This window comes from Manis pentadactyla, chromosome 4, assembly GCF_030020395.1.
Source record: "Manis pentadactyla isolate mManPen7 chromosome 4, mManPen7.hap1, whole genome shotgun sequence".
NCBI classification, from domain to species: domain Eukaryota; kingdom Metazoa; phylum Chordata; class Mammalia; order Pholidota; family Manidae; genus Manis; species Manis pentadactyla.
The window spans coordinates 147,900,646-147,924,121 of record NC_080022.1 but is presented as its reverse complement, the minus strand read 5'-3'; the positions used below and the strand labels follow the sequence as shown (position 1 = coordinate 147,924,121).

At 50.5% G+C, this 23,476-nt stretch overlaps 2 protein-coding genes across 3 annotated transcripts; both read left to right on the top strand.

Annotated features, from left to right (window-relative positions):
• The first annotated feature begins 1,230 nt into the window (after positions 1-1,230).
• Positions 1,231-12,729, top strand: PIGS (phosphatidylinositol glycan anchor biosynthesis class S). 2 transcript variants are annotated; one of them, XM_036927865.2, is made up of 12 exons: positions 1,231-1,328; positions 1,574-1,713; positions 1,800-1,911; positions 5,196-5,285; positions 5,580-5,671; positions 6,852-7,059; positions 7,344-7,486; positions 8,183-8,297; positions 9,473-9,618; positions 10,188-10,288; positions 11,034-11,244; positions 11,551-12,729. In XM_036927865.2, exons 1-12 carry the CDS (start codon positions 1,295-1,297, stop codon positions 11,824-11,826), a joined length of 1,668 nt encoding a protein of 555 aa, XP_036783760.2. In that variant the 5' UTR covers positions 1,231-1,294; the 3' UTR covers positions 11,827-12,729. The 2 variants fall into 2 exon arrangements, with proteins under 2 accessions (XP_036783760.2, XP_036783759.2); XM_036927864.2 differs by lacking the exon at positions 1,231-1,328 and having other exon boundaries at positions 1,335-1,713.
• Positions 12,730-13,536: 807 nt separating this feature from the next.
• UNC119 (unc-119 lipid binding chaperone) lies at positions 13,537-19,157 on the top strand. Its single transcript, XM_036927867.2, has 5 exons — positions 13,537-13,836; positions 17,232-17,345; positions 17,784-17,886; positions 18,040-18,212; positions 18,470-19,157. The coding sequence occupies exons 1-5, from the start codon at positions 13,611-13,613 to the stop codon at positions 18,580-18,582; spliced, it is 729 nt and encodes a 242-aa protein (XP_036783762.1). The 5' UTR covers positions 13,537-13,610; the 3' UTR covers positions 18,583-19,157.
• Positions 19,158-23,476: the final 4,319 nt, after the last annotated feature.

Genomic DNA, 23,476 nt, shown 5'->3' with positions numbered 1-23,476 from the left:
CTTCTTAGCTGTGTTGAGCCCTGCTGGGCTTGACACATTCTGCTAGGGGGAACCACTGCCTGAGGAAAAACCCCACGGCTAGGGATTGCCACCCCAGCAGGGGCTCTCGGAGGTTGACAAGGGCTATTGCCCACTCCCATTTGGAGTAGGTGGGGGCACAGAGGGAGCCAATTTAAGGATCTGGCCAAGGGTGGACCTGGTGAGGTCTCATGCTGAACTTTGACCACTTGGCTGGGGTGTGGTAGGTAGGCTGAGCAGTTGGGTCTATCTGAGCAGATAAAAAGATGAGAGAACCTACTGGGTGTGTTCTGTGTGAACCTGGAGAGGCCACTCTGTGTGAAGTGCACAACTAATGCTCCACCACTAATTATTGCAATGTGGGAATGTAGGCCCAGTGTGTCCTAATCTTATATTAACAAAAATAGCCAACACATATATAGATAGCACTTTCTATGTGTTCCTGCCAGGCCCTATCCTAATCACTACGTTTATTAACTCATTTACTGCAACAACTATGCTTAGTAGAAACTATTACTATCCCTATTTTAATATGAAAAAATTGGCACAGAGAGGCTACTTAACATCTCAGGATCACTGAAGTGAAGTGGTGAAGCCAGGATCAGGGGCCAGAGTTTTAAGGAAATTATTAAGTGAATTATTCAGACTTTTATAAAGTTGGAAATTAATTGGAATTATACCGAATGAGCCGAATACACTTAACATGTACTACTAGCTTGCCACCTCTTTGTTTGAGGCCTGAGAAGAGGTGCCCTGAACAGGAACTCTATAATGCGAGTGATAAAACGACACGTTTGCGTGCTTTCCGGGTGCCAGGCTCTTTACGTGAATGGCCTTAATTTAGTAAAGATTTCCATTTTCCAGTTGAGAAAACTGAGCTTACAGCTACCCGTGGTCACCCAGCTACTATTTAACAACTGCAGAGTTTGCGCTCTTACTCTCTGAAGCTAGGAATGTGTTCCACAAGGAAGCAGGGGCCTATCAAGTGCCTTCCAGCGACACAGAAACCCCTAAATGCCTCCATCCCTCCTTGGTGCCGTCATCTTTCAAAACTCCTAGAGGCTCCTTGGGGACCCCGCGGGGACCCCGCCCCCGGGTTCCCGCCCCGCCCCCGCCCCCTCCCATCCCTCACCAACTTTCCACGCCTGCGCAGCTGGAGTGCAGCTCGCGATTGGATGCAATCTCTACCATGGTCCTGCCCCCCTCAGTGCGGTTTCCGATTGGGGGAGGCAGACGCAGCCCCTCTCCTCGGCGGCTAGGGCTGCCGGGAGCAAGCATGGCGGCAGTCGGGGCCGCTGCTACCGATCTAGGTGGGATGGCGTTCGGGCGAGGCCTGCAGCTGGCGGGGTGCGGATGGCGAGGGAGGGATGCAAGGGTGGGCACTGTGGAGTGCGAGAGGTCCCGCGAACTGGGGTCGCTTCATACAGGATCCCTTCATATTTGGGCTCAGGTCCCTCATACGGGGATCCCTGTTGTATGGGCTTCTTCGCGTCGGGCGTCGGGCTGGCACCCTCGCCCACTTCTAGCGTCTTAGTCCGTGCCCCCGTGCCTCCAGAGGTGGTGCGAGGCAAGCGCGCAGCCCTCTTCTTCGCGGCGGTGGCTATCGTGCTGGGATTGCCGCTCTGGTGGAAGACCACGGAGACCTACCGGGCCCCGTTGCCTTACTCCCAGATCAGTGGGCTGAACGCCCTGCAGGTGAGACCTCGGTGGGGGAGCGCCAGGGGACAGCCCACCGGCAAGGTGGAGACCTCAGCTGATGGCCCTGATGTTCCTTCCCGCAGCTTCGGCTCATGGTGCCCGTCACTGTCGTGTTTACCCGGGAGTCAGTGCCATTGGACGACCAGGAGAAGCTGCCCTTCACTGTTGTGCATGAGAGAGAGATCCCTCTGAAATGTGAGTTTCTTGGGTCGTCAGGGCTGCCTTTCTGGTTTGAGTTCAGAGATGGGTTGGGTAGGAAGAGCCTGAGTGTCCCGTAAAGATAGTTAAAAACTTAACAGGCCTTTCTGAATGAACATGTGTTTGGTTAGAAGAAAAGCAACTTAAATTCAGTGTTAACCAGTAAGACCACAGATTTACTCAAAAAAACAAGTTATACCACCTGATCAGAAGCAGCTGATGCTCACTAGGGAATAGAGGGGGTTGTGGGATGTAGTGGAAAGAACACAGGGTTTGGAATCAAGTTGGACTTATATACAGGCCATTTTCAGCTTAACAGTAAACACTTCATTGCGTCTTAGGCACTTTTCTTAGGTATCAGGAAGAAATTGATAATGATTTTAAGAAATTCATGGTCAGTAGGGGAGAAAGACTTAAATCACAGTAGAAGTATGTAAGAAACTGAGACTGCACTTAAGAAAGAACTTATGTCTGGAAGGAAGGAAAGAAAGGCAGGGAGAGTTTTGAGGAATGTAATTTTTAAGCTGGACTTTTAAGGATGTGTAGGAATTCAGGTTAAATGGGAAGGGGAGGGAGGCAATAGCATGAGCCAGTTGATAGGTAATATTAGTTGTTCACTATATGCCAGAAACCAGGTGAAGCACTTTAAAAATGTGTTGCCTCATTTAATCCTATCTAATATTATGATCCCTATTTTATGAATCAACAGATTTAGAGATTTTAATTTGTCCAAGATCACACAGCTAGCAAGTAAGAGGTGGAACTGGGATTTAAACCAGGTGTGATTGATTACGATGTTCAGACTTTTCGTCAGCAATCTATTCTGCTTCCTATGTAAAAGCATGGAAGGGTGAATCAGCATGCTGAGAGACCTATGAGCAGTCTGACCTTGCTCGAGTGTGACATGAAAGATTGGAAGTGACTGGAGATGTACGCTCAGTCCCAACCATGAAGTGCCTGCATGCCATGTATTTTCTAGCACTTTAACCTTGGTCACACATTTTTTGAAATGTTTTTACTAAAACAAAAATTGGATCATGTATCACATGTTTGCAACTTGATTATTGTCAATTTGTTGTGGACTTCTTCATAGTGACATAGACAGTAGTGTGGATATACTGTAGAAGTAGCCAAGAATATGAAATCTGGGTTTAGGAGAGCTGGATTAAAGCCTGGGTTCTTCTGTGAATTTGGATGAGATTGTTAACCTCTCTAAACCTTAGTTTTCTCATCTGTTACATAGGAAGAGTAATAGGGTTGTTTATTTATTCAACAAATATTTTTTGAGTACCAATATCCGATACTGATGTGTTGCTAGAGATACAGCAGTGAACAAAACAGACAAAAAAAGAGGAGGCCAGATAATTAACAAGAAACAAGCAAAATGTGTGTAAGATGGTGATAGGTAAAAAGAGCAGGGCACGGGGATAGGAAGGTTTTCTTGTCATTGCCATTTTTTGGGTGGCCAGAGAAGGCACCATTTGAAAAGAGGACATTTGAATAAAGACCTAAAGGAGGTGCAGGAGTAAATTGTGTAGATATCTGGGAGAAGAACATTTTTTGCAGAGGAAAAAGCAAGTACATGTGAGGTCCTATGTTAGGATCAGGGGTAGTACCTCTGCAGAACAGTAGGACTCACATTGTGGCTAATGAGGTGAATGAGGAAGAGAGTAAGAGGAAATGAAATAAAATCAGAGGGGTCAAAGGGGGCGAGACTCACATACAGCTTTTATTCTGGATGAGAAGGGAAGGCACCGACGGGTTTTCTGTTTTTTAAGCATAACTACCATTATAACACTTAACCAAGTTAGCAATGATTCCTTCCTATCACCTGATTTCTACTGTATTATCAGGATCAACACCCTGCATTTTGTCAAGTCTCTTTTGTTTCTCTTATTATGTCAGCTCCCCCATCCTATCCTGATACACCTATTTGTATTGATTTGTTGGGTAAACCAGGTAATTTGTTTTACAGAACTTCTCAATTCTGGATTTGGCAGATTACTTCCTCCTAGTCTCATGTAATTTAGTCCTCTGTTATCCATAGTTCTTATAAACTGATCTAGAGGTTTGATTAAAATCAACTTCAGTGTTTTAGGCAAAAATGTAGTAGGTGTACTTCTTGTGTTACATCATGAAGCATGTGATGGCCAGTTGTTTCACTTTGGTGATAGTACACAGATGATTTAGTGAGTTAGGTATTGTTAGCTTGATTTCCTTGTCAACCTTTCACTTGATGGTTTTAGTATCCATTGATGCTGGAATCCATTTAATTAGCAGTTGCAAAATGGCAATTTTTCAATTCTGTCATTTCTTCTGCATATATAACCTGAAATTCTTCCGTAAAGAAGAACTTTCCCAATAAATTTTAGATTCAACTTCTCAAGTTCCAGGAAGCGAAAAAGTCCCTTTGGGATTGCCTTATATGTATAGATAACTTGGAGAGAATTGACACCCTTAGAATAGTCTTTGCAACTAGGATCACTGTCTGCATTTTCCATTTTATCAGATGTTTTTTTAAGTCCTCCAGCAAATTTTTTTTTCCTGTAGATTTATACATTTATTCCTGGGATTGGGGATTTTAAAAAATGCTTACTTTTCTTGGATATTGCTGGTATTAGAAAGCTATTGATTCTTTTTATTCTTATATCTGCTCATCTTACTGAACGGTTGACTAGTTCTAATAATTTTTCAGTTCTCTTGGATTTTCTTGGACAATAATTATGCTACTTCAAAAAGTGGCCATTTTGTCTCTTTCAAATATGCATGCTTTATTTCTCTTTCTTCACTTAATACATTGGCCAGGAACTTCAGGAAACATTGCAGAGTAATAGAGGAGATAGCAGGCATTGCTATTTTATTACTAATATTAATGGAACTGTATTAATGTTTTGTCATTAAGTGTACATCTTGTTTTTACCAAAAATGTTCACTGAATTTATTTTGGGGCACCTATTGAAATAATCATATGCTTTTTCTCCTTCCACCTATTAATGTAATGAATATTATAATAGATTTCCCTGGGCAGGTGGGTACTTCGGGTTGAAGGTAGTGTGTACACAGTGCCACGTATTTGGTATCATCCATGCAGAAATCATTAGAATTGGCTATAGCTGCCTTTTTTTTAAATTGAGATAGAATTGACATATACATTGGCTGTAGCGTGTTAATGTTCCTTTTCAGTCATCTTCCATTCTCAGGTGCTGGATGGAATTAGTGCTGGGAAGGTGGGCAGAGGTCTGAAATTGCTCTTTCCCTCAGCTTCTTCCTTTTCCTCTCAGACAAAATGAAAATCAAATGCCGTTTCCAGAAGGCCTATCGGAGGGCTTTGGACCATGAGGAGGAGGCCCTGTCGTTGGGCAGTATCCAAGGTACAGGAAGGGACGATCATACTATTTTAATTTTAATTTTAACTTTAATGACGCCCTTTTTTTCCTTCTGATTTCTAAGTGCGTAGTTTCTATACCTTGTCTTAACTGCAGAATTTCTCTGGGAAAGCTGGGAATGAGATACCTTGTGTATCAGCCTGGGCCCCTGAAGGCTAAGCCTGGCCACAGTGTCAGCTGTGTGTGAGTGGGAGGTGGTGGTGTGGCTTTGCTCTGGGGGATCTTGAGGGAGAGGGAATGTGTTTTCGCTCCTGGTACACCACCTGCTCTTGTCCCCAGAGACAGAAACCATGTTAGCTGAGCCGCAGGAGCAAGCAGAGGGCTCCCTGACTGTGTACGTGATCTCTGAACACTCCCCACTTCTCCCCCAGGTAGGGTGAGCAGAGGGGCTGCAGCCTTGCCTAATCCCTTCAGCTTCTCCTTTCCTAGATGACCTCCTCCTTACAGTATTGCCTCCCATTTGCTACGGAAAACTCTCCAAATATATTTTGAAAAGATTGCAAGTAGTGATTTTTTTCATTGATTCTGGGTCCTTCTAAATGCAAGACTTGCTTATGGTTAAAGCTCTAGAGGCTATTTAAACTGAAAAAAAAAAAAACCCAGTAGGATTAAAAGAAAGAAACTGATGTGAATGATTTGTGATGGTAGTACAGGCAATTCATTGACTTTTTCACTTTATGGGCAAACGGCTCAGTGGGAGCTATCCTGTGTACTGTTTTCTTGTAAGTTTATAACGAAATATTCTTATAAAAAGATGAAAGGAATTTTTAATGTACATCTAGTACCGACCCCCAGCTTGCAAACTATAGCATAGCAATATAGTGATCTCCCATGATCTCCCTGGTCATCCCCTATCCCCTTTCAGCCCCAGGTTGACCATATTTTGTGTGTACCATTTTCTTTTTTCTTTTGAGTTTTAGCACATATGTTGTATCTTTCTAAACAATATATTTAATTTTACATATTTTTGAACTTTATATAAATGGTGCAATACAGCACATGTTCCACAACTTTCACTTTGTTCAACATTTAGTTTTGAGAGAATCATCCATGATAACAATAGTTGAATCTAATGCTAGTTTTATTGGGTGTGTTCATTTTTAATTCTAATGTTTTATTGTATAAACATCACAGTTTATCCATTTGACGGCCCGTGGGCGTATGGATTGTCTTCAGTTTTTTAGTGTTACAAATAACACGACTGTGAAAATTCCTGGACTTGTCTCTTTGCTATGTGCCATTTACTCGCATCAGACTTTCTAGTTTGTTGATTCTGCTTTTCTTGCTCAGCATGCCATCTCTTAGTGTCCAGCCTGTGAAGATGTATATTGCCTGAAACTATACTGGGAGGGAAAAGGGAACTGAAGTGAATGAAAACACTCATATGTACCCATAGCTCAGAAATGCCAAGATCATAGCTCACTGTGAATCTAAAGAGGTGCAGGCATGTTGGTCAGTGGTAAAAGACCAGAGTCCCAAAGGCAGGGCCAGAGGGCTCTTCTGCATTCTTCTCTGAGCCATGGGCATTCTGTCCCTTGCTGCCTTTCACAGGACGTGATGAGTTACATTGGGCCAAAGAGGACAGCAGTTGTGCGGGGGATAATGCACCGGGAGGCCTTCAACATCATTGGCCGCCGCATAATCCACATAGCCCAGGCTATGTCTTTGACTGGGGATGTGCTTGCTGCAGCGCTGGCTGACCACCTTCCAGAGGACAAGTGGAGCTCTGATAAGAGGCGGCCTCTCAAGTCCAGCTTGGGTAGGGTGACTGGGCTTTGCCGGAAGGGAAAAGGGGCGTGAATTATGTGGAGGTGCTGGGGCAGGAGGGAAATCTGCGTGAAAAACCCTTTACTCCATTCTTCTGTGGTCTCAACTTTTTTTCTTAAAGCTCTCAGCATTCCTCATCCTAGTTTTATCTTCCCTTTGGTTCTACGATGGCAACCAGCCTTATTCCAGAGAAGAAACAAGTTCAGCTCAGCCAGGGATTACAGGCCGCCCTTGATCCACAGAAGCCTCTGGCTTCCCTGACTCCTGTTTCCATAGGCTATGAGATCACCTTCAGTTTACTCAACCCCGACCCCAAGTCCCATGACGTCCGCTGGGACATTGAGGGGGCTGTCCGGCGCTACGTGCAGCCCTTCCTGAATGCCCTCAGTGCTGCGGGCAACTTCTCTGTGGACTCGCAGGTAAGAGTGGGGGCAGGTGGAGGAGGCCGTCCCCTCGCTCCACCGTGCTCTTCAAAGTCAATCCGTATTTAGTGCTGACGTGTGATCCATTCTTGCAGCTCTCAGAACTCGCTGATCTGCCGGGAATTCCCTGTGTGTGGATGCGGTGCTAGCATCTGCTTTCCCTCCCTGGCGTCTGGCTCAGGGAGTTGGGTCATGCTTGTTAAAAAGCTGACTTCCCGTGGCTCCCTCCAAAACCCTGTTCACTAATTGTGTCATCCTTAAGGAATTCATTTAAAAATGAACAAAAACTTCCTGAAATATGTTAATATAGTAAAAAAGATGTGAGGAGTGTAGTTTTCTATACCACACAACATCCTTTTAAGGAGAACTTGGGAGAATTTTTGTCAGGTCTTGGTAGTGGGAGTAATTACTTCTGAATAAATGACTTGATTTGATCGTGTGGACACTGGATTATGCTATTCTTTGTTTCCCTTTTTGTTAAGGCTGTTAGAAAGCCTGGTAAAAAATGTGGTTTTCAAAGCATGTTGTCTGTTAACTATACAGTTACAGTATTGTGATTTTTTTCCTTATGCCTGTTTTTTCTCAGTCCAGATTTACTCTCTTAATTTTGCCTGTCCTAATTGTATCTTTTTGAGGACAAAGTGGAATATAAATCAGTAAATAAAATAACCGTTTTCCCTTTTTGCTCTACAGATCCTTTACTATGCAGTGTTAGGGGTGAATCCCCGCTTTGACCCGGTGTCCTCCAGCTACTACTTGGCCACACACAGCCTCCCGCATGTCATCAACCCAGTGGAGTCCCGGCTGGGTGAGTTCCTGAGGATGAGGGTCTTCCTGCAAGGCTGGGGAGGCACCCTGAAGGCTTAGCCTCGGAGTGGAGGCAGCTTGAAGACAGTGACATTCCCGGCTGGGCTGGTTTGAGGGTGCTGGGAAAGTGCTGGGCATTTAAGCTCTTGCTCATAGTACTTGGGGGACATTTTCTTCTCCACACAGTCATATCCAAAAGCATTTATTAAACATGCCTCCCAGCCCTTTTTATAAACAAATGGATAGGCTGTGTCTCCCTCCCTGCAAGCCATTTAGGAAGGATAAAGCCACACATGTAGGAAAGACAACAGCAAAAATACATGAAGGCAGAATTTGAACTGAGGGTTCTGCTGAGTGAGGTTGAGAAGCCTTTAAGCTAGGATTCCAGGTTTTAATTTTTGGGGTGATACCTAGGCATGGTGGGTGTGACCAAGAAGTATAATACAAGCAAACCAAAGCAAGTGTATAACTAGTTGTGGAATTTCAGGCACGAGAGCTAGGCCAGAGGACCGAGGAGAATGGGAGGGGCGGCACAGGAGGCCTTGGCACAGTTCTCCTGCCTGCCTCCCTCCCTCCTTTCCTCCCCTCCTTTAGCAGACAAAGCCCAAGGGACTGCTTTATGGCAGTGCTGAGCATAGAGATAGAGGGTATCTCAGATGAGGGACTTGGGGGCTTCGATGTAGAAGGGTAAGAGCACTAGACACTCAGGAAGCTCAGAAGGTTAGTGTGGTTGAATTGTGACCTAGATGAGGCTGGCAAGGCAGGCAGGTGCCAGATCATAAAGGATCGAACTTTAACCTGGTATGAATGGCTAGCCATTGAAGGACAGGGGAACTGACATGAGGTCAGATTTATACTTGTGCATAAAATGAGTTCTCGTAATTTGGGTACAGGGTACCAGTGGCCCACTGAAATGGCTTAGGGGGGCACCTGTTAGAGGAGGGCAGATTCTAGGGGCATTTTGTGGCTAAGGTCTGCACTCCACATACGTGGCCCATCTTGGGAGAATGTTTGGAGGTTCTCTATCATAGAAACCCAGGACTGGAGGATATCCCAGTGATTATCTGGGGAAAATGAGGCCCAGAGTGAGTGACCAACAAGTTAGAGGCTGGTCTGGAACTAACATCCACATCCAGCACAGTTTGGTGTTCTGACTCCCTTCTCTTTGTGCCACAGGATCCAGTGCTGCATCCCTTTACCCTGTGCTCAACTTTCTACTCTATGTACCTGAGCTTGCTCACTCACCGCTGTACATTCAAGACAAGGATGGCGCTCCAGTGGCCACCAATGCCTTCCACAGTCCCCGCTGGGGTGGTATTATGGTAATGTTCACTGTGCAGACCCAGAGCCCCAGCTTCAGGGAGATAGATGTTTCCCGAAACTGTTCCTTCTGTTGTTCCTCTGGTGTCCTTCATGGCCCAGCCTATGGGAAGAGCAGGCACCAGGGAGAGGAGGGTGCTATGAGCTCGTACCCCTCCTCTGCCAGCCCTTCAGCTTCTTATTTCCATCAGTGTTTTCTATAATGTGACCCTTTCGCATGCAGCAGTTTGGACTTACCGAGGACTCTGTGTGCATCTCAGATCTTGACCCTTTTTGTGGGAGTCTTATAAGGTTTGGAACTTTGTTTCTCCAATTAGACTAGGACTTTCTCTTGGGTAGGAACCTAAAATGGAATAAAAAACCTCTTTCACAGGACTTTTGAGGGGGTAATGGAGGTAATTTATATAAAGCTCCTAATTGCAAGTATTCAAAAAATAGTAGCTATATCATCAGGTTTGTAATTTCTAAAGAGCACAGAATATGTCTTCCTTTTCTCTCATAGTCCCCAGTGTTGAGCAGAGCTGTGCACAGTCCTGGTGTGACGTTGAGGCAAGCTTATTTTCCCCGGCAGGTATACAATGTGGACCCCAAAGCCTACAATGCCTCAGAGCTGCCGGTGCAAGTTGAGGTGGACATGGTGCGCGTGATGGAGGTGTTCCTGGCTCAGCTGCGGTGAGGTCCTCAGTTCATCACTGCAGGGCACGGCTCTGAGTCTGACCAGTCTCCTGGGCTGACTGGAATGAAGTCTCACCCAGCAGGGGTACCTTGGCTGTGCCTAGAGTCCCAGGGAAGCCATTTTTCCAAGGATTACTTCATCCTTCTCCTAAGGAGGCCTAGTTGCTGGCTAGTTTTAAGAACAATAGAATTATGAATGTTGGGTCCATAGGGTGTGATTAGCTTGTGCTTAAGAAAATAGCTGTTAATTATGATGCTTACTGATCTTGATAGTGGATGCCTGGTGTCCTGTGTTGAGGATTCTAAGGCTCATCAGGAAAGAGGATTCTGATTGATGATTGTGAATGTCTGCCACGGGTACAGGCTTAGAGAGGCACAGTGCACATGTCTTGGTGGAGGTGGTCCTTGATCATCTCTAAACTGAAGGCTCTGTGGCCCTGTTTTTTCAGAGAGAGGGTAGAGAGGTTGACACAACCAAGTTGGTGTTACCAGAAATATTTTAGTCTTGGAACCTTTTCTCAAACATGATCTTGGAAGTCTGATGTATGAACAAGTAAAGGTGAAAGTACTATTTAAAGCAGGGTTTGGGACTCTGGGTTGCTGCTCACTCCCCAAGATCTGAGCCACTTCACTACAACCCCTGTGGTTCTGGCTAAGATGAAAAATCCTAGTAGTTATTCTAGGAATCATAGCCATCTTCTACCTTGTAGCCTCAGCCCCTTTGACCTTTATTTTCCTACAGGCTGCTCTTCGGGATTGCTCAGCCCCAGGTGCCTCCCAAATGCCTGTTTTCAGGGCCTCAAAGTGAGGGGCTAACAATGTGGGAGCTAGATCGGCTGCTCTGGGCTCGGTCAGTGGAGAACCTGGCTACAGTCACCACCACTCTCACTTCCCTGGCCCAGCTTCTGGGCAAGATCAGCAACATTGTCATCAAGGATGATGTGGCGTCTGAGGTAAGCAGGCAGGAGATGGAGTCTGTGGCCTAGGATTGGATTGCCCAGTGAGGACCAGGGTGTGGGGAAATGAGAGAGCCAGTTGAGATCCAGGGTATGTGTGGATGTGCCATCTTTGAATGCCCTGGGCTTCCTCTGTAGGCCAGTGCCAGCTCCCCAGCAGGAGTCCAGATCGGAGGGTGGGGTTTTAAGGGGTCATGGGGGTGTGAACCCCTGGCAACCTGTCTGGTAGATGGAATAAGCCCCATCACCCCACATCCTCAGCAATGCCTAGGACTTACCTGCAATCCCCTGTCCCCTTCCTAGGTGTACAGGGCTGTAGCTGCAGTCCAGAGGGCGGCAGAGGAGCTGGCCTCTGGGCACCTAGCCTCTGCCTTCATTGCCAGCCAGGAAGCTGTGACATCCTCGGAGCGTGCCTTTTTTGATCCCTCACTCCTCCACCTCCTCTATTTCCCTGATGACCAGAAGTTTGCCATCTACATCCCACTCTTCCTGCCTATGGCTGTGCCCATCTTCCTGTCCTTGATCAAGATCTTCCTGGAGACCCGCAAGTCCTGGAAAAAGCCTGAGAAGATAGACTGAGCAGGAAAGCATCTCAGTGGGAAGACTTCCTTTCTGTCAGGGGGTGAGGTGTTGGCTTAAGAGGTGCATAAATGGGGCGTATGACTGCTGACTTGTTCATCTCCAGCCTGTGTTGTCTCTCCAGCAACCAAAGTGTAATGCTCCAAGATGGGCTCATCTTTTCTTCCCTCCCACTCTCTGGCTAGGGACAGACACCCCACCCTTCATGCTTCCCCTCAGCCCCCTGCCCCCAAAGACACATCTAGGTCTCCCTTCTCCAGCTTGAACTGCTTGAACTTGAAGGTCTTTTCCTGTCTCCTTTGCTGGCAGGGGCAGCTTACTGTGCTTCTGCCCTGTCCTCACAGTCCTGTTGCACTGAGAGGGAGCATTGGGGGAAAACCCCAGGTTGGATTCTAGCCCCCACCCCTCCATGCTTCCTCTAACCCCTTGGGGAGCACCCTAACCCTGCTGTCATGAAAAGGGCCAGGCATGGGTCACCTCTGGGGCCTGCTCCCTTCTTCCCCTCCCTGCTGGCTGACTACGCCTGTTGGTTACAGCCCGCTGCTGTGTGTGACATGAAGAGGTTCCTTTACCCTTTCATAGAGGCAGTGTGGTACAGTGGGGAAAGTTGTGGACGTGGGATTAAACATGCCTGAATTCAAACCCTTGCTTCTGCATTTATCATCTGGGGAACTTTTTCTTTATTTATTTTGATTTTTAATTTTTATTTTTTCTGTCATCTGGAGAACTTCAGATAAGCCACTTAGTCTCTCCAAGCCTCAGGTTTTCATTTGTTAAAATAGCACTAATGATACCTCTCTACAGGGTGGTTGTGATCACAGATTAAATGTTGTAAGCATATTTAAGTGGCATATTTTAGCTATCAATAAACATTGACTGAATGTGAAGTGGAATGACATGAAATATGAGCATATCTTTCATTCTTCATTCATGTGTAAGTAATGGTTTCTTAGTATCTGTCCTCCTGGGCTCCCAGGTCCACTTGCTTCCACCTGGTCGAATGCCCTTCCTGCCTCCCTGTCCCTGGAGGGTCCTGTGGTGGCCAGAGGTCTATGCTCTTGTCCCTGGGCATGTCCTGGGTTGTCCAACAAGGCTGTTAGCATCTACTGCTAATTAGCAGGAGATCTGGGAGAGAACAGCTAGTGCCAGTGTAAGCCCTCAGATCCTGACTCCATAATAAATTAAAAAACAACATTGAGCACAGGCTACAGCAGACCGTGTGCTAGTTGCCCGGGTATTATAAATAGAGAACAAAGACAGGAACTCTGCTTACACGGAACTGGACTTTCAGGGGGTTGAGGTAGTGAGCGAAGAAAACTAATTTCAGATAATGCATTAGAATGAAAAAACAGGCTGATCAGATAGTGACTAAGGGTATGTACTTTAGATTGCGTGTGAGGGAGGGCCTTTGAGCTGAGCTAAGACAACAGGCCCTGTGGGAGTAGAGCATCCCAGGCAAGACGCCGAGGCAGGAACTCGACTGACGGGCAGAGGGCCGGGCTGTGCCCGGAGCACAGCGAGTAAGGAGGAGGTTGCCAACTCCTGAAAGCTACTATCAAAAAAATGAATGAAGCCCACTGCCTGCCCCTTCCCAATCCTGGGGAACCAGTGCGGGTCCGCGGCGCCCGCACTTGTGGGCGGGGCCAGTCCTGGGCCCGCCCCGGGGGCGGGACGGTACCTGGGGCCCCGGCGGGGGGCGGGGCTGCGGACTCGCCCTCTTCTCTCGGCTCCAGCCGGCGCAGGCACCCGCGGCGGCAGCAGGCGAGCTGTGGCCCAGCGAGGCCATGAAGGTGAAGAAGGGCGGCGACGGGGCCGGAACGGGGGCGGAGCCGGCTCCCGGGGCCTTGGGCCCGAGCGTGGAGCCCAGGTCGGAACCGCAGCTGCAGGCGGAATCCGAATCTGGGTCCGAGTCGGAGCCGGAGGCAGGCCCAGGGCCCAGGATAGGGCCGCTGCAGAGGAAGCAGCCCATAGGGCCCGACGACGTGCTGGAGCTGCAGCGGATCACAGGCGGTGAGCACCGACGAGGGAGCGCCGCCTGCGGGCTGGAGGGAAAGCGCGCGGGAGGGGGCCCTCGAGGGGCGCGGAGTCCAGGCCCCCGCCCCTTTTCCCGGTCTCCCCTCCCCCACCGGAGTACCCCTCCGCCCCGCTTGTGTCCCCTATCCTTCAGCCTTCAAGCCTGAGATCGCCATATCCCCACTTTCCTTAATATCCCTGTGCCCCCCTCCTCTCCCTTTAGAAATTATTTCCACCACCACCCCTCCTTCCTTTTTGAGGAGTATATTCCCCTTTCCCATGGTGGAAGTAGGGTAGCTGCTCCAACTGTGACCTCCCTTTCCCATGGAGTCTTCAGAGCCCTTTGAAGCCTTTCTCTGCAATCTTGAGAGGGCCTGAGTGCAGTCTGCCCTCAGTCCCCGCCCGGAGGCTAGGTGGAAGCCGAGTTACTTAGGTGGCATTGAGACCTTCAGGTCTTCCTGACCATTAATGCCCTCACCCTGGGTTCCCCAGGAAGTCTGTGGGCATCCTCCTCCCCAAGAAAAAACCTGAGTAGGAAGCTTCAGTGGGTTGGCTCTGGGCACTCCCAAGGGAGTGAGTTAATGCCCCCCCCTTAGTCTGGGCTAGGACCCATCCTCTGTGTTTGAGTTTCTGGGCTGGACTTCTGGGTTGAAGTCCCAGCTTTGCCATTTAATTGGCTGTGTGACCCTGGGAAAGTAACTCTTCTGAGCATGTTCATCTGTAATAATGGGGATAATGACACCTACCTTATAGAGCTGTTGTGAAAATAAGTTCTCTGATTTTGCACAGTGCCTGGCATGCTGTGCATGCTCTGTAAATAGGGCTCTTTTATCAATAGTACTGAGGGCCCCACAAGACTGCTTATGGCTGTTGCCTGGAGGCAGACAACTGGTCATTCAGGGCAGGATAGGGGGTCACCATAGGAAGGGAACAAGGGCTAGGGAGCCTCATGGCTGAGGTGATGGCTGAGCTTCACAGAAGGCAGTTCTTTGAGGCAGTGGCCCTTCACCTTGGCCTCATTCATCAGTAATGCTGCCCTGGATGCCTTTGTGAGAACAACTTTTGGGACCCCTCCATTGGAGTGGGGGCAGGTGCTGGAGTGGGCTCAAGTCCTGGAGAAGCTGCAGAGCCCAAGGCTGCCGGACAGAGCCGTGGAGGGAACCATGATGACAGGTCTAGGCCTGTGCATCTGGGTCCCTGGGGATCCACTTCTCCCTCCTCTCAAGCCAGGCAGCCGCCGTTCTGGACAGAGTGCTGAGCAGCCTTGCCCAAGCAGGCACTGGTAGAGGGAGGGGGCCTGGATCAGACTGATGTTGGTGCCAATTGGGCTGTAATTGCATTTAGGATTCAGGTTAGTTCTGGGGTAGAGAACTTTCTCATTAGGATGTCTGGAGGCCAGGCTGACCTCTCTGGGTCCCGGGTAACTAGAGGTTATTTTGCATTTACTGGGGTTTCTAGTTCATGTTCTACCTACCATGTCTCCTAATTTGGAGAAAATTCATAGCCCTTAGAGATGGGGCATCTGCGGGGGATCAGCAGGGAAAAGGACTTCATGGGAGCCTTTTCCTCTGTAGAAGTTAAGAACAGGGTTCTTGGGCTGTCCATCCTGGCACCCCCGGTCTCTTCTGCCCTAATCACGGAGGTCTTAAGTTGCTCCTCCTGGATTACTGGTCCCTGAAGCCAGCTTAGGAAGCTATTTGTGACTGCGGGGGAGGGAGCAGTTGTGTTCTAACCCTTATCTGGCCTGACCCTGGTCCCAGGCCCCATCCTTCCCTAGTGTTCTGAGCCATGGGCATTCCCCCCTCTGCCCACTTCCTCTAAGGACAAAGGGATTGACAGGTTGAGTTTGTAGTAGGAAAGACTGAGGTCAGGCTGCAAGAAGTTCCCCAATGAGAGGAGAAGCTCCAAAGAATGGAGAATGGGGGAAGACGGAAGGTCATTACAGGGAGCCAGAGCTGGGCACTTAGCATCCTGCTCCCAGTTCTGTCACCTCCTTCCCTATGTACTGCACCTTCTTTCTATACCTTTGGATTAGTACTTACTTTCTAGTGAAAATAAGGTGTATATGGGGTGAGGTAGGGGCTGCCCCTTTCCATTCCTCTTCCTGCCCTCTCTCCACTGTGGGCTGTGGTGGACAGGCCAGGGCTAGGCCCCTCCTCAAGCCCTGTGTAGTCCCTGCTGGACTCCAAGGTTCCAGGTGGCTACCTGGAGGGCTTCCTGGAGGGGGCTGCCCCAGGCCAGGGGAAGAGAGAATGACTTGACATTCACTTCCTCTTCCTGCCCCAGAGGTAGACCAGGGCTTGGAGGGTCATTTTGGGGCCTCTGTAGGGAGGATGTGATGCTGCTCAGGCTGATAGCTCCAGAGCCCCCACTGTACCCCAGTTTGCTACCAGGGCCTTCCTGAGCACTTGCAGTTGCTGCTGGAAGAGCAGTGAGGGTTGGATCAGGCCCTGGTATTCCTGAGCTTCCTCAGGCGGGACTCACCACTGTTTCTGGTTCCTTTTCTGGGCCCAAGGACTCCCCATGCGCACCCCTGCTGCACTGGCCATGCCCTCATCCTTGCCTCACCTGGCTTCTCTGTGGGTGTGGCTCGGAGCCAAGGCTGGGTGGATGACCTTGGGGGGTTCTCTCTGTTTGCTGAGACTCACATTTGGAGATCAGTAGTGGGTGGCAGCAGAGGTGGCCTCCTTCCCCCACTATTCCAGGCTGTGGCCTTGGGTCAGTGGAGCTTTGGCTAAGCTGCTTAAGGGAGCTGGGCTTGTATAAGCTGCTTCTGGAGAGTGAAGGGGGTGGGGAGTAAGAGGAACAGGGAAGGGGTTTCCACCCAGCACTCTCCAGGTTAGGGGACATCCTTGCCTGACACACCTAGATGTTGCTGGGGCAACTGTGTGGTGGGAGCGGGGTGTCCTCAGGGAAGGACTGTGTCTCTGCTGAGGTGGAGCTATGACACCCTCTTTAGGGTGAGACCCCCAAGGGCAGAGCTGCATCTCCTCTCTCATGCCGGGGGCTCGGCGTTAGATCGGAGACCTGTTTGGCTCAAAGTCACCGAGCCAGCCACAGCAAAGCAGAGGCTGGAATAAGGATCCTCAACTTCAGGGTGGGGGGGAAGAATTCCCAGGAGTTGGCTTTTCACCCTTCCCCACCCTGCCCCGCCCTGACTCCAGAGATCACTAGGAAGGAGCTGTTTTGTCACCTGTTAGATCCCAGTGACAAAGCTGTCTCCCCCACACTGTCAGGGCTCCCCCAGGGCAGAAGCTCAATTCTCTCTTTCTGGAAGGCTGTGACCTTAGGGCTAAGAGAAAGTGGTGCTAGGCTGAAGTCCCACAAAGTTGAGCTAGCAGCAGGGTCTTCTGGGACAGCACCTTCCTTGCTTAGCTGCCTGTCTCCCCTAGACTACCTGTGCTCCCCCGAGGAGAATATCTACAAGATTGACTTTGTCAGGTTCAAGATCCGGGACATGGATTCAGGCACTGTCCTCTTTGAAATCAAGAAGCCCCCAGCCTCAGGTGAGCAGGCTGGGTGGGCCAGTGACAGAGGGAGGTGGGCTGCCCAGGAACTCCTCAGGCCGTAGAGGAGTAAGAGCATAGCTGGGGCTTGGACCCCAGCATTTTCAGGAGTTGCCAGGGCAGGGGTCGACCTTTCCTTCCCATCTGTTCCTGGGGTTGGACATCTTGTGGGGAGAGGCCTGCCGCTACAGTCCCTGCCAGCTGCCCCCTGCAGGCCTGCCTGGGAACTGCAGTCCCAGAGGCCCCAGGAACCTCAGTTGAAATTGGTGACCTGCTGACCTAGAACCCCCAGGTGGAACCATTTGGCCAAAGGTCTGAACCCTCAATGTACATCAGAATCTCCTGAGGGAGTTTTAAGAAATTCAGATAGTGGGGGCTCCTGGGTGGGCATGCACTCCAGCCTGAAGCCCACTGAGCCCCAGATGGGGTACATTACAGAGCGGTTGCCCATCAACCGGCGGGACCTGGACCCCAATGCTGGGCGCTTTGTCCGCTACCAGTTCACACCTGCTTTCCTCCGCCTGAGGCAGGTGGGAGCCACGTGAGTCACTGGGTGGTGGTGGGGGCACGGGCTGGGGCTGAGGGTGAGGGTGAGGGTGGGAGCGAGCCCCTCTGAGTTCTCATTGAGCCTGCCTTAGGGGCTGTCTGTCCTGATTTCAAAGCGAAGTCAGCCCTGCCCCCTTCTCTCGCTCAGGGTGGAGTTCACAGTGGGAGACAAGCCCGTTAACAACTTCCGCATGATTGAGAGGCACTACTTCCGCAACCAGCTGCTCAAAAGTTTTGACTTCCACTTTGGCTTCTGCATCCCCAGCAGCAAGAACACCTGTGAACACATCTATGACTTCCCCCCGCTCTCTGAGGAGCTGAGTGCGTGGGGCAGGGCCTCCTGGGAATGGGCAGAGGGACTTGGCCCAAGGGGGGTGTCTGACCCCCCTTCTTCCCACCCTGGGTCTCTTGTGTCTGGCCACTGTTTGCATGTCACCCTAGGAAGCCTGGGGCCCAGAGAGGCTGGGGGAACTCTTTGGGGTTGTTCAACTTGTCCCTGTCCCACAGTCCTAACGCCCCTGTAGTGGCGTGGCTCGGGCTCCTGACCTTTGCCCCAACTGGCTGGTCCTTTCTTGCAGTCAATGAGATGGTCCGTCACCCGTATGAAACACAGTCTGACAGCTTCTACTTCGTGGATGACCGGCTGGTGATGCACAACAAAGCAGACTATTCCTACAGCGGGACACCCTGACTCCCAAACCAGCCTGTAAACAGGAGGGTCCTGGGCCCTCATTTGTGACCTCCCCAGCAGCCACCTGTCACTCCCATGTCTTCTGCCTGGGAGTGTTCCAGAAGCCCTGGACCCTGAGTCAGTGTTGGGAGGGAGGGTGCCTGATGTCCCCAGTCCACGTCCATGAAGCCTCTGGGACCTGGAATATGACGTGGGGTGGTAGCGGGGCTGTTTGCCTCTGCATCCAGGAAGGCCTGTGAGAGGAGTAGCCAGGACTTCCACACAGCCTAGCTGGGCCTTCAAGGCCCAAGGTTCAGAACAGTTGCCCTATCCAGGCTGACTAGGTCAGGGCAGGGACCCATTCCCTGGCCACCACCGACAGGCCATTTAGTGTTGTAAATCCACAGACTAAGGTCATTGATGGGGTCTGGCTGCCAGACTTCCCAAGGGAGTCTGGGCCCTATCCCGAGTCCAGCTTCCACCACTGGGGTGCGACGCTGCCTGAGGTGTGGGAGGGCCCGGCCCAGCCTGCAGCTTGTGATGGGGACTGGACCCACTGTATATAGTTTTCAATAAACTCTTTTCTCTTTTTCTGATGTTTGGCTGTTGACCACCATGTGTGGGAGTGGGACAGGCAGTAATGTGGCACCCAGGAAAGACCTCCTATCCCCCAGCCCTGTTCCCTGCCACCACTTTCAGCATCTAGAGTCAGCATTTAGTACATGTTGCAGCTGGGAAGGGTTTTTCCCTTGGTAAAGAAGGAGACTCAGGCCCTGAGAAGGGAAGCTTTGGACCAAAGTCGTAGCTGACTCTGGCAGAGCAGAGGCTGGCTGGGCAAAGGCCCTCAACTCTAGGCTGGGAGGGAAAGTGTGGGACAGGTGGTCTTGTTCTCTAGGGCCTAGTGCCCTTATCACAGGGAGAAGGTAGACGAGGCTCTGGCTAAGGTCTAGAGTCGTCTCTGCCCTCAGCTGCCTTGGGGGACACCCTGGCCTGGCTGCCCTGCATATAACACTGCTTGTAACCCTCAGCCCTAACCCAGGCGCAAAAGAGGTTGTAATTTCCTTAGTGGAGGAAATTCAGGAACTGAGTTGGGCAGAGAGCTCATACCCTGCTGTTGCAGGTGCTAGTTTGGAGATGCCTGGTGCCCACCTCTGTCTCAGGGCTGAGGCAGTAACTACCCCTAAGTGTGCTAAAAGTGTGGGCCTCAGCTGGGCTCAGTGGAGCTCTTGCTGGGGGCATCACCTGGGCTGAACTCTGGGAATTATAAAATGAGTGAGACACGGAATAAATACCTGTCCTAGGGCAAGATGGGTTGGCCGTTGGGGAGCAAGAGTCATCCTGCTTGAAGGCTCCTGGGGAGGAGTCTCAGAGGAGGCAGCAGGAGAGCAGGTACTTGAAAACTCAGGGCGATTCTGACAGGAAGAAATGGGGGCGAGTGTTCAAGTGTAGGAAACAGCATGAAGCCAAGGTTTGGAGGCGAGATTTATCAGGTGTGTTCAAGAAAGAGTGAATATTTACAAGCTATGAAAGGAAGGCAGGTCTGGGGAGCCCGGTAGTTCTCAACGCTGCCGTGTCTCCTGAGAGGGGATGCAAGTGAGCCCAAATGACCTGGTCGAATTACCTCTGGCTGCTGAGTGAAGGGTGGGTTGGGAAGAGTGAAACTAATACTAGCCGAAGCATATTGTGTGCTCGGCCTGGGGCTGGGAGATGTATGTGCATTAACTTAGAATGCTCACAGTCATTTCTGAGGAAGGCACCATGACTATGCCCTTTCTGTAGAAAAAGCAAGCCCAAGGACGATAACTCACCCCCATCAGCTTTGCACAGCTGCTAAGTGGCAGTGTCAGGATTTTAATCCCAGCAGTCTGGCTCCAGAGTCTATGTACTACCAAGCTTCAGAGGTAAGAGGGGTGCTGAGGGGCTGTTGCAAGAATTTGGGTGAAAGATAAATTAGATGAACTAGTGGGTCGATATCCATGGAGATGGGGAGAAATAGATGAAGCTGAGATTTTTAAGAGGCAATATCTCCAGTACTGGTGGTGATTGGATGAGGGGGTTGGAGACAGGCAGAATGGAGGCTGAGGCCCTGGTTTGTGTCCTGGGTGTTGGGATGGATCTGTGTACAGTCACTGGGCTTGGGAACCCAATTTGGATCCAACTCAGGGATGGGGGGAAGTGGGGAGTTCAGGTTGGGACCTGTTGTGGTGTGGATGTCCTGGGGGAGGTGGCCAGGAGACAGGAAATAATGGGCACTGAGACCAGGAGGAGGCTGGAGAGGGTGACCCTTGGAGGTCCCTGGCCCCAAGGTGACTGCTGAAGCTGTGATGGCAGCTGAGATTACAGGGTCCCCCACCGGCACTACCAGCATTTAGGAAGCAGGGGCAGGAATGCCACATGCCCTCCAGTTAATAGGACACTTAATGCTAATAATCCACATACCCCAGGTAAGGGTCACTGAATGAGAGTGTGTTATCCCAGGGAAGGCCAGTGGGTGGCTGAGAGCCATGGAGAGGAGGGGAACCAGTGGTGGAAGCAGGAGGAGCCAGACGGGTGGCAGCAGGAGCCTGTTTTGGAGTAGACTATGCTAGAAGCTACTGGAAGAAAGAATCTCACCAAGAAGCAAGTGGTCAGGAACTGGCAGGCATCCCAAAGGGGAAGAAGGGGCATGGGGTGGAGGGTAGGTCTGGTTTGCAGATGAGGGTGTACAGGCACCCAAATAGGGGTGTTGGTGTTGTTTGTCTACAGAGAAGCTAGAAGTGAGCAAGAGGGACTTTTAGGCCTATACAAGTGCCAGGAAGAGGGTCCTACCACCCTAATAACAATCCTCACTGCACCTGTTAAGTCAAACGGGGTTGACTTCTGGATTGGGCCTGCTGCACTTCCACCTTCAGACAGGGAGGGAGGTCCCTGTTCTGAGGTCCCCATCCTTGGAGCAGGCACCAGGTTGGCACTCACCCTGAGAAGCCACTGTCCCTTGGGTCTGGAAGAAGCCTGGCTGGGAAAAGCCTTGGCCCCTGCCGCCTATTAAGTCTTCAGGGCTCTGGCACTTGTCCTGTGGCTAATGGTGCGACTTTCTGCATTTGGTGCCTGGTGCTTCCCTAGGAACCTAGAGTGTCCCTGGGCAGTAGTAAAGAGGAAGCAGGCAGTGTGGGGGTGGAGCTCATCCTGACCCCAGTGATATTGAGCCGTTGAGCTTGACAGTCCATCTGGGTTTTGCTGGATCTGGGCCAGATTCTGTCCATGTAAAGAGAGCCAGATAATTTTACTTTGACTTTCCAGGGGTGTCATGAGGAACCTACTACTGGGTTGAGCAGGAAAGCCCAAACATGACAGGGTGATCCACTGCTCATACCTGTACCCAGCCTGGCCTGCAGGGTGCACAAGGGCTGCCAAGCCAGCTGTAAAATACTGAGCCTTCCCTACTAACTGGTAAAGAGCTGCTGTCGCAAGCCCCCAGGGCCTTCCTTCCTAGCCTGGACCTCCCCTAAGAGCCATCCTCTACTTCCCCCTATCTGCAATTTAGGCAACTTATGTGTGTGGCCTGGATCCCAGTGCTATTGTCTGCTGAAGCCTATGGACGAGAAAGGATTTTAAGTACATAAAATGTATTGTAATCCTACATATTTTATGTATTAAAGTGTATATATATATATATATATTCTATAGTACTTGTGATATGAAAACATTTGTGATTTCTAATCTGTTATTTCTCTACCTAAAGATACAGTCACAGATTCTGCTAAAGCTGTTGTGATTTGTGGCTGACAATAATTGGGGGAAATGCTAAACTTGAGGCAGAGGTGAGTGAAAATGGCGATGTTATTTCTTTATCCAATTTTAGAACCCTCAGGTTTCAAGCCCCTCAAATGGGGACTTCCAGATCCTGCATCCATTCAGCTGTTGCTCAGCCGAAAACGGTGGTTGAGCAGTGGCCAGTAGGGGGCAGCATATGAGCGGGAGTGTGGGGCTCAGTGCGATGTGGGGCTGCTGCCCATTATTCAAGCCTAAAGGTCAGTCTGGGTATAAACTAACACAAGACCCAGGGCCCTCTCCTCTTGCCACCAGTCTTACTTGGGTGGGTGCCAGCTCACCTGCGCATGTGCCGGACGGGCCCATGGGACGGGTGTGCTGGGGGCCTTTGGAGGAGGTGCGTAGGCTGGCAGCTTAGAGGAGGTTTGTCTGAGCCCCAGGGCCCGAGGGTGTGAGGCGCAGAAGTGGGTCACAGTAAAGTTCTCCCACAAAACACTCGACCTGTCCTCGGGGGCTTGGGCATCAAGACACAGGTCGGGCGCAGACACAGGCCAGAGCTGCAACGCCCATCAGCTGGAGCCCTCACGAAGAGCCTTCACCTCCTTCCCGCACAGCGGGGGCTGGGCTGGGGGGGCGGGTCTTCCTCCTGGACGTACCATTGGCCCCGCCTCTCCCCTATCTCCCTGCCGCACCCTATCCCTCTAGCCCCGACCCGGCCCTAGAGCCTCGGAAGAGAAGGTGCTGACGTGGGGGCGGGGGGCTCTATTATAGGGTGTTCCGCAGAGCTGTCCCTGGGGCAGGTGGGTTTTGGCTGGCCCCGGTCCTGGCCCCTGGAAGAACTTTCTAAGTACAGGCCCCATCTGGGGCTGCTGCTCTGAGACCTGAGGTTCATGTGTGTGCTTTCGGCTCTCACACCTGCCCCATCCCTGTTCAGGCAGAATAGGGGCTGCACCTTAAGCTGTGCTTTGGTGACCGCAGCCCACTTGGAGGTAGTACCTGGGAGGTGAGCCTAAAGTGGCACCGAGTGGCCCTGACCCTCAAGAGACCATCCTCCAGGGCCAACAGTCCACACAGCACCAGGCTCTGCTCCATTCATGTCACCTGTGGAACCCAGAGTCCCAGCCAGGTAAAGATGGGGGCAGGAAGGCACAGCCTGGACAGGGAC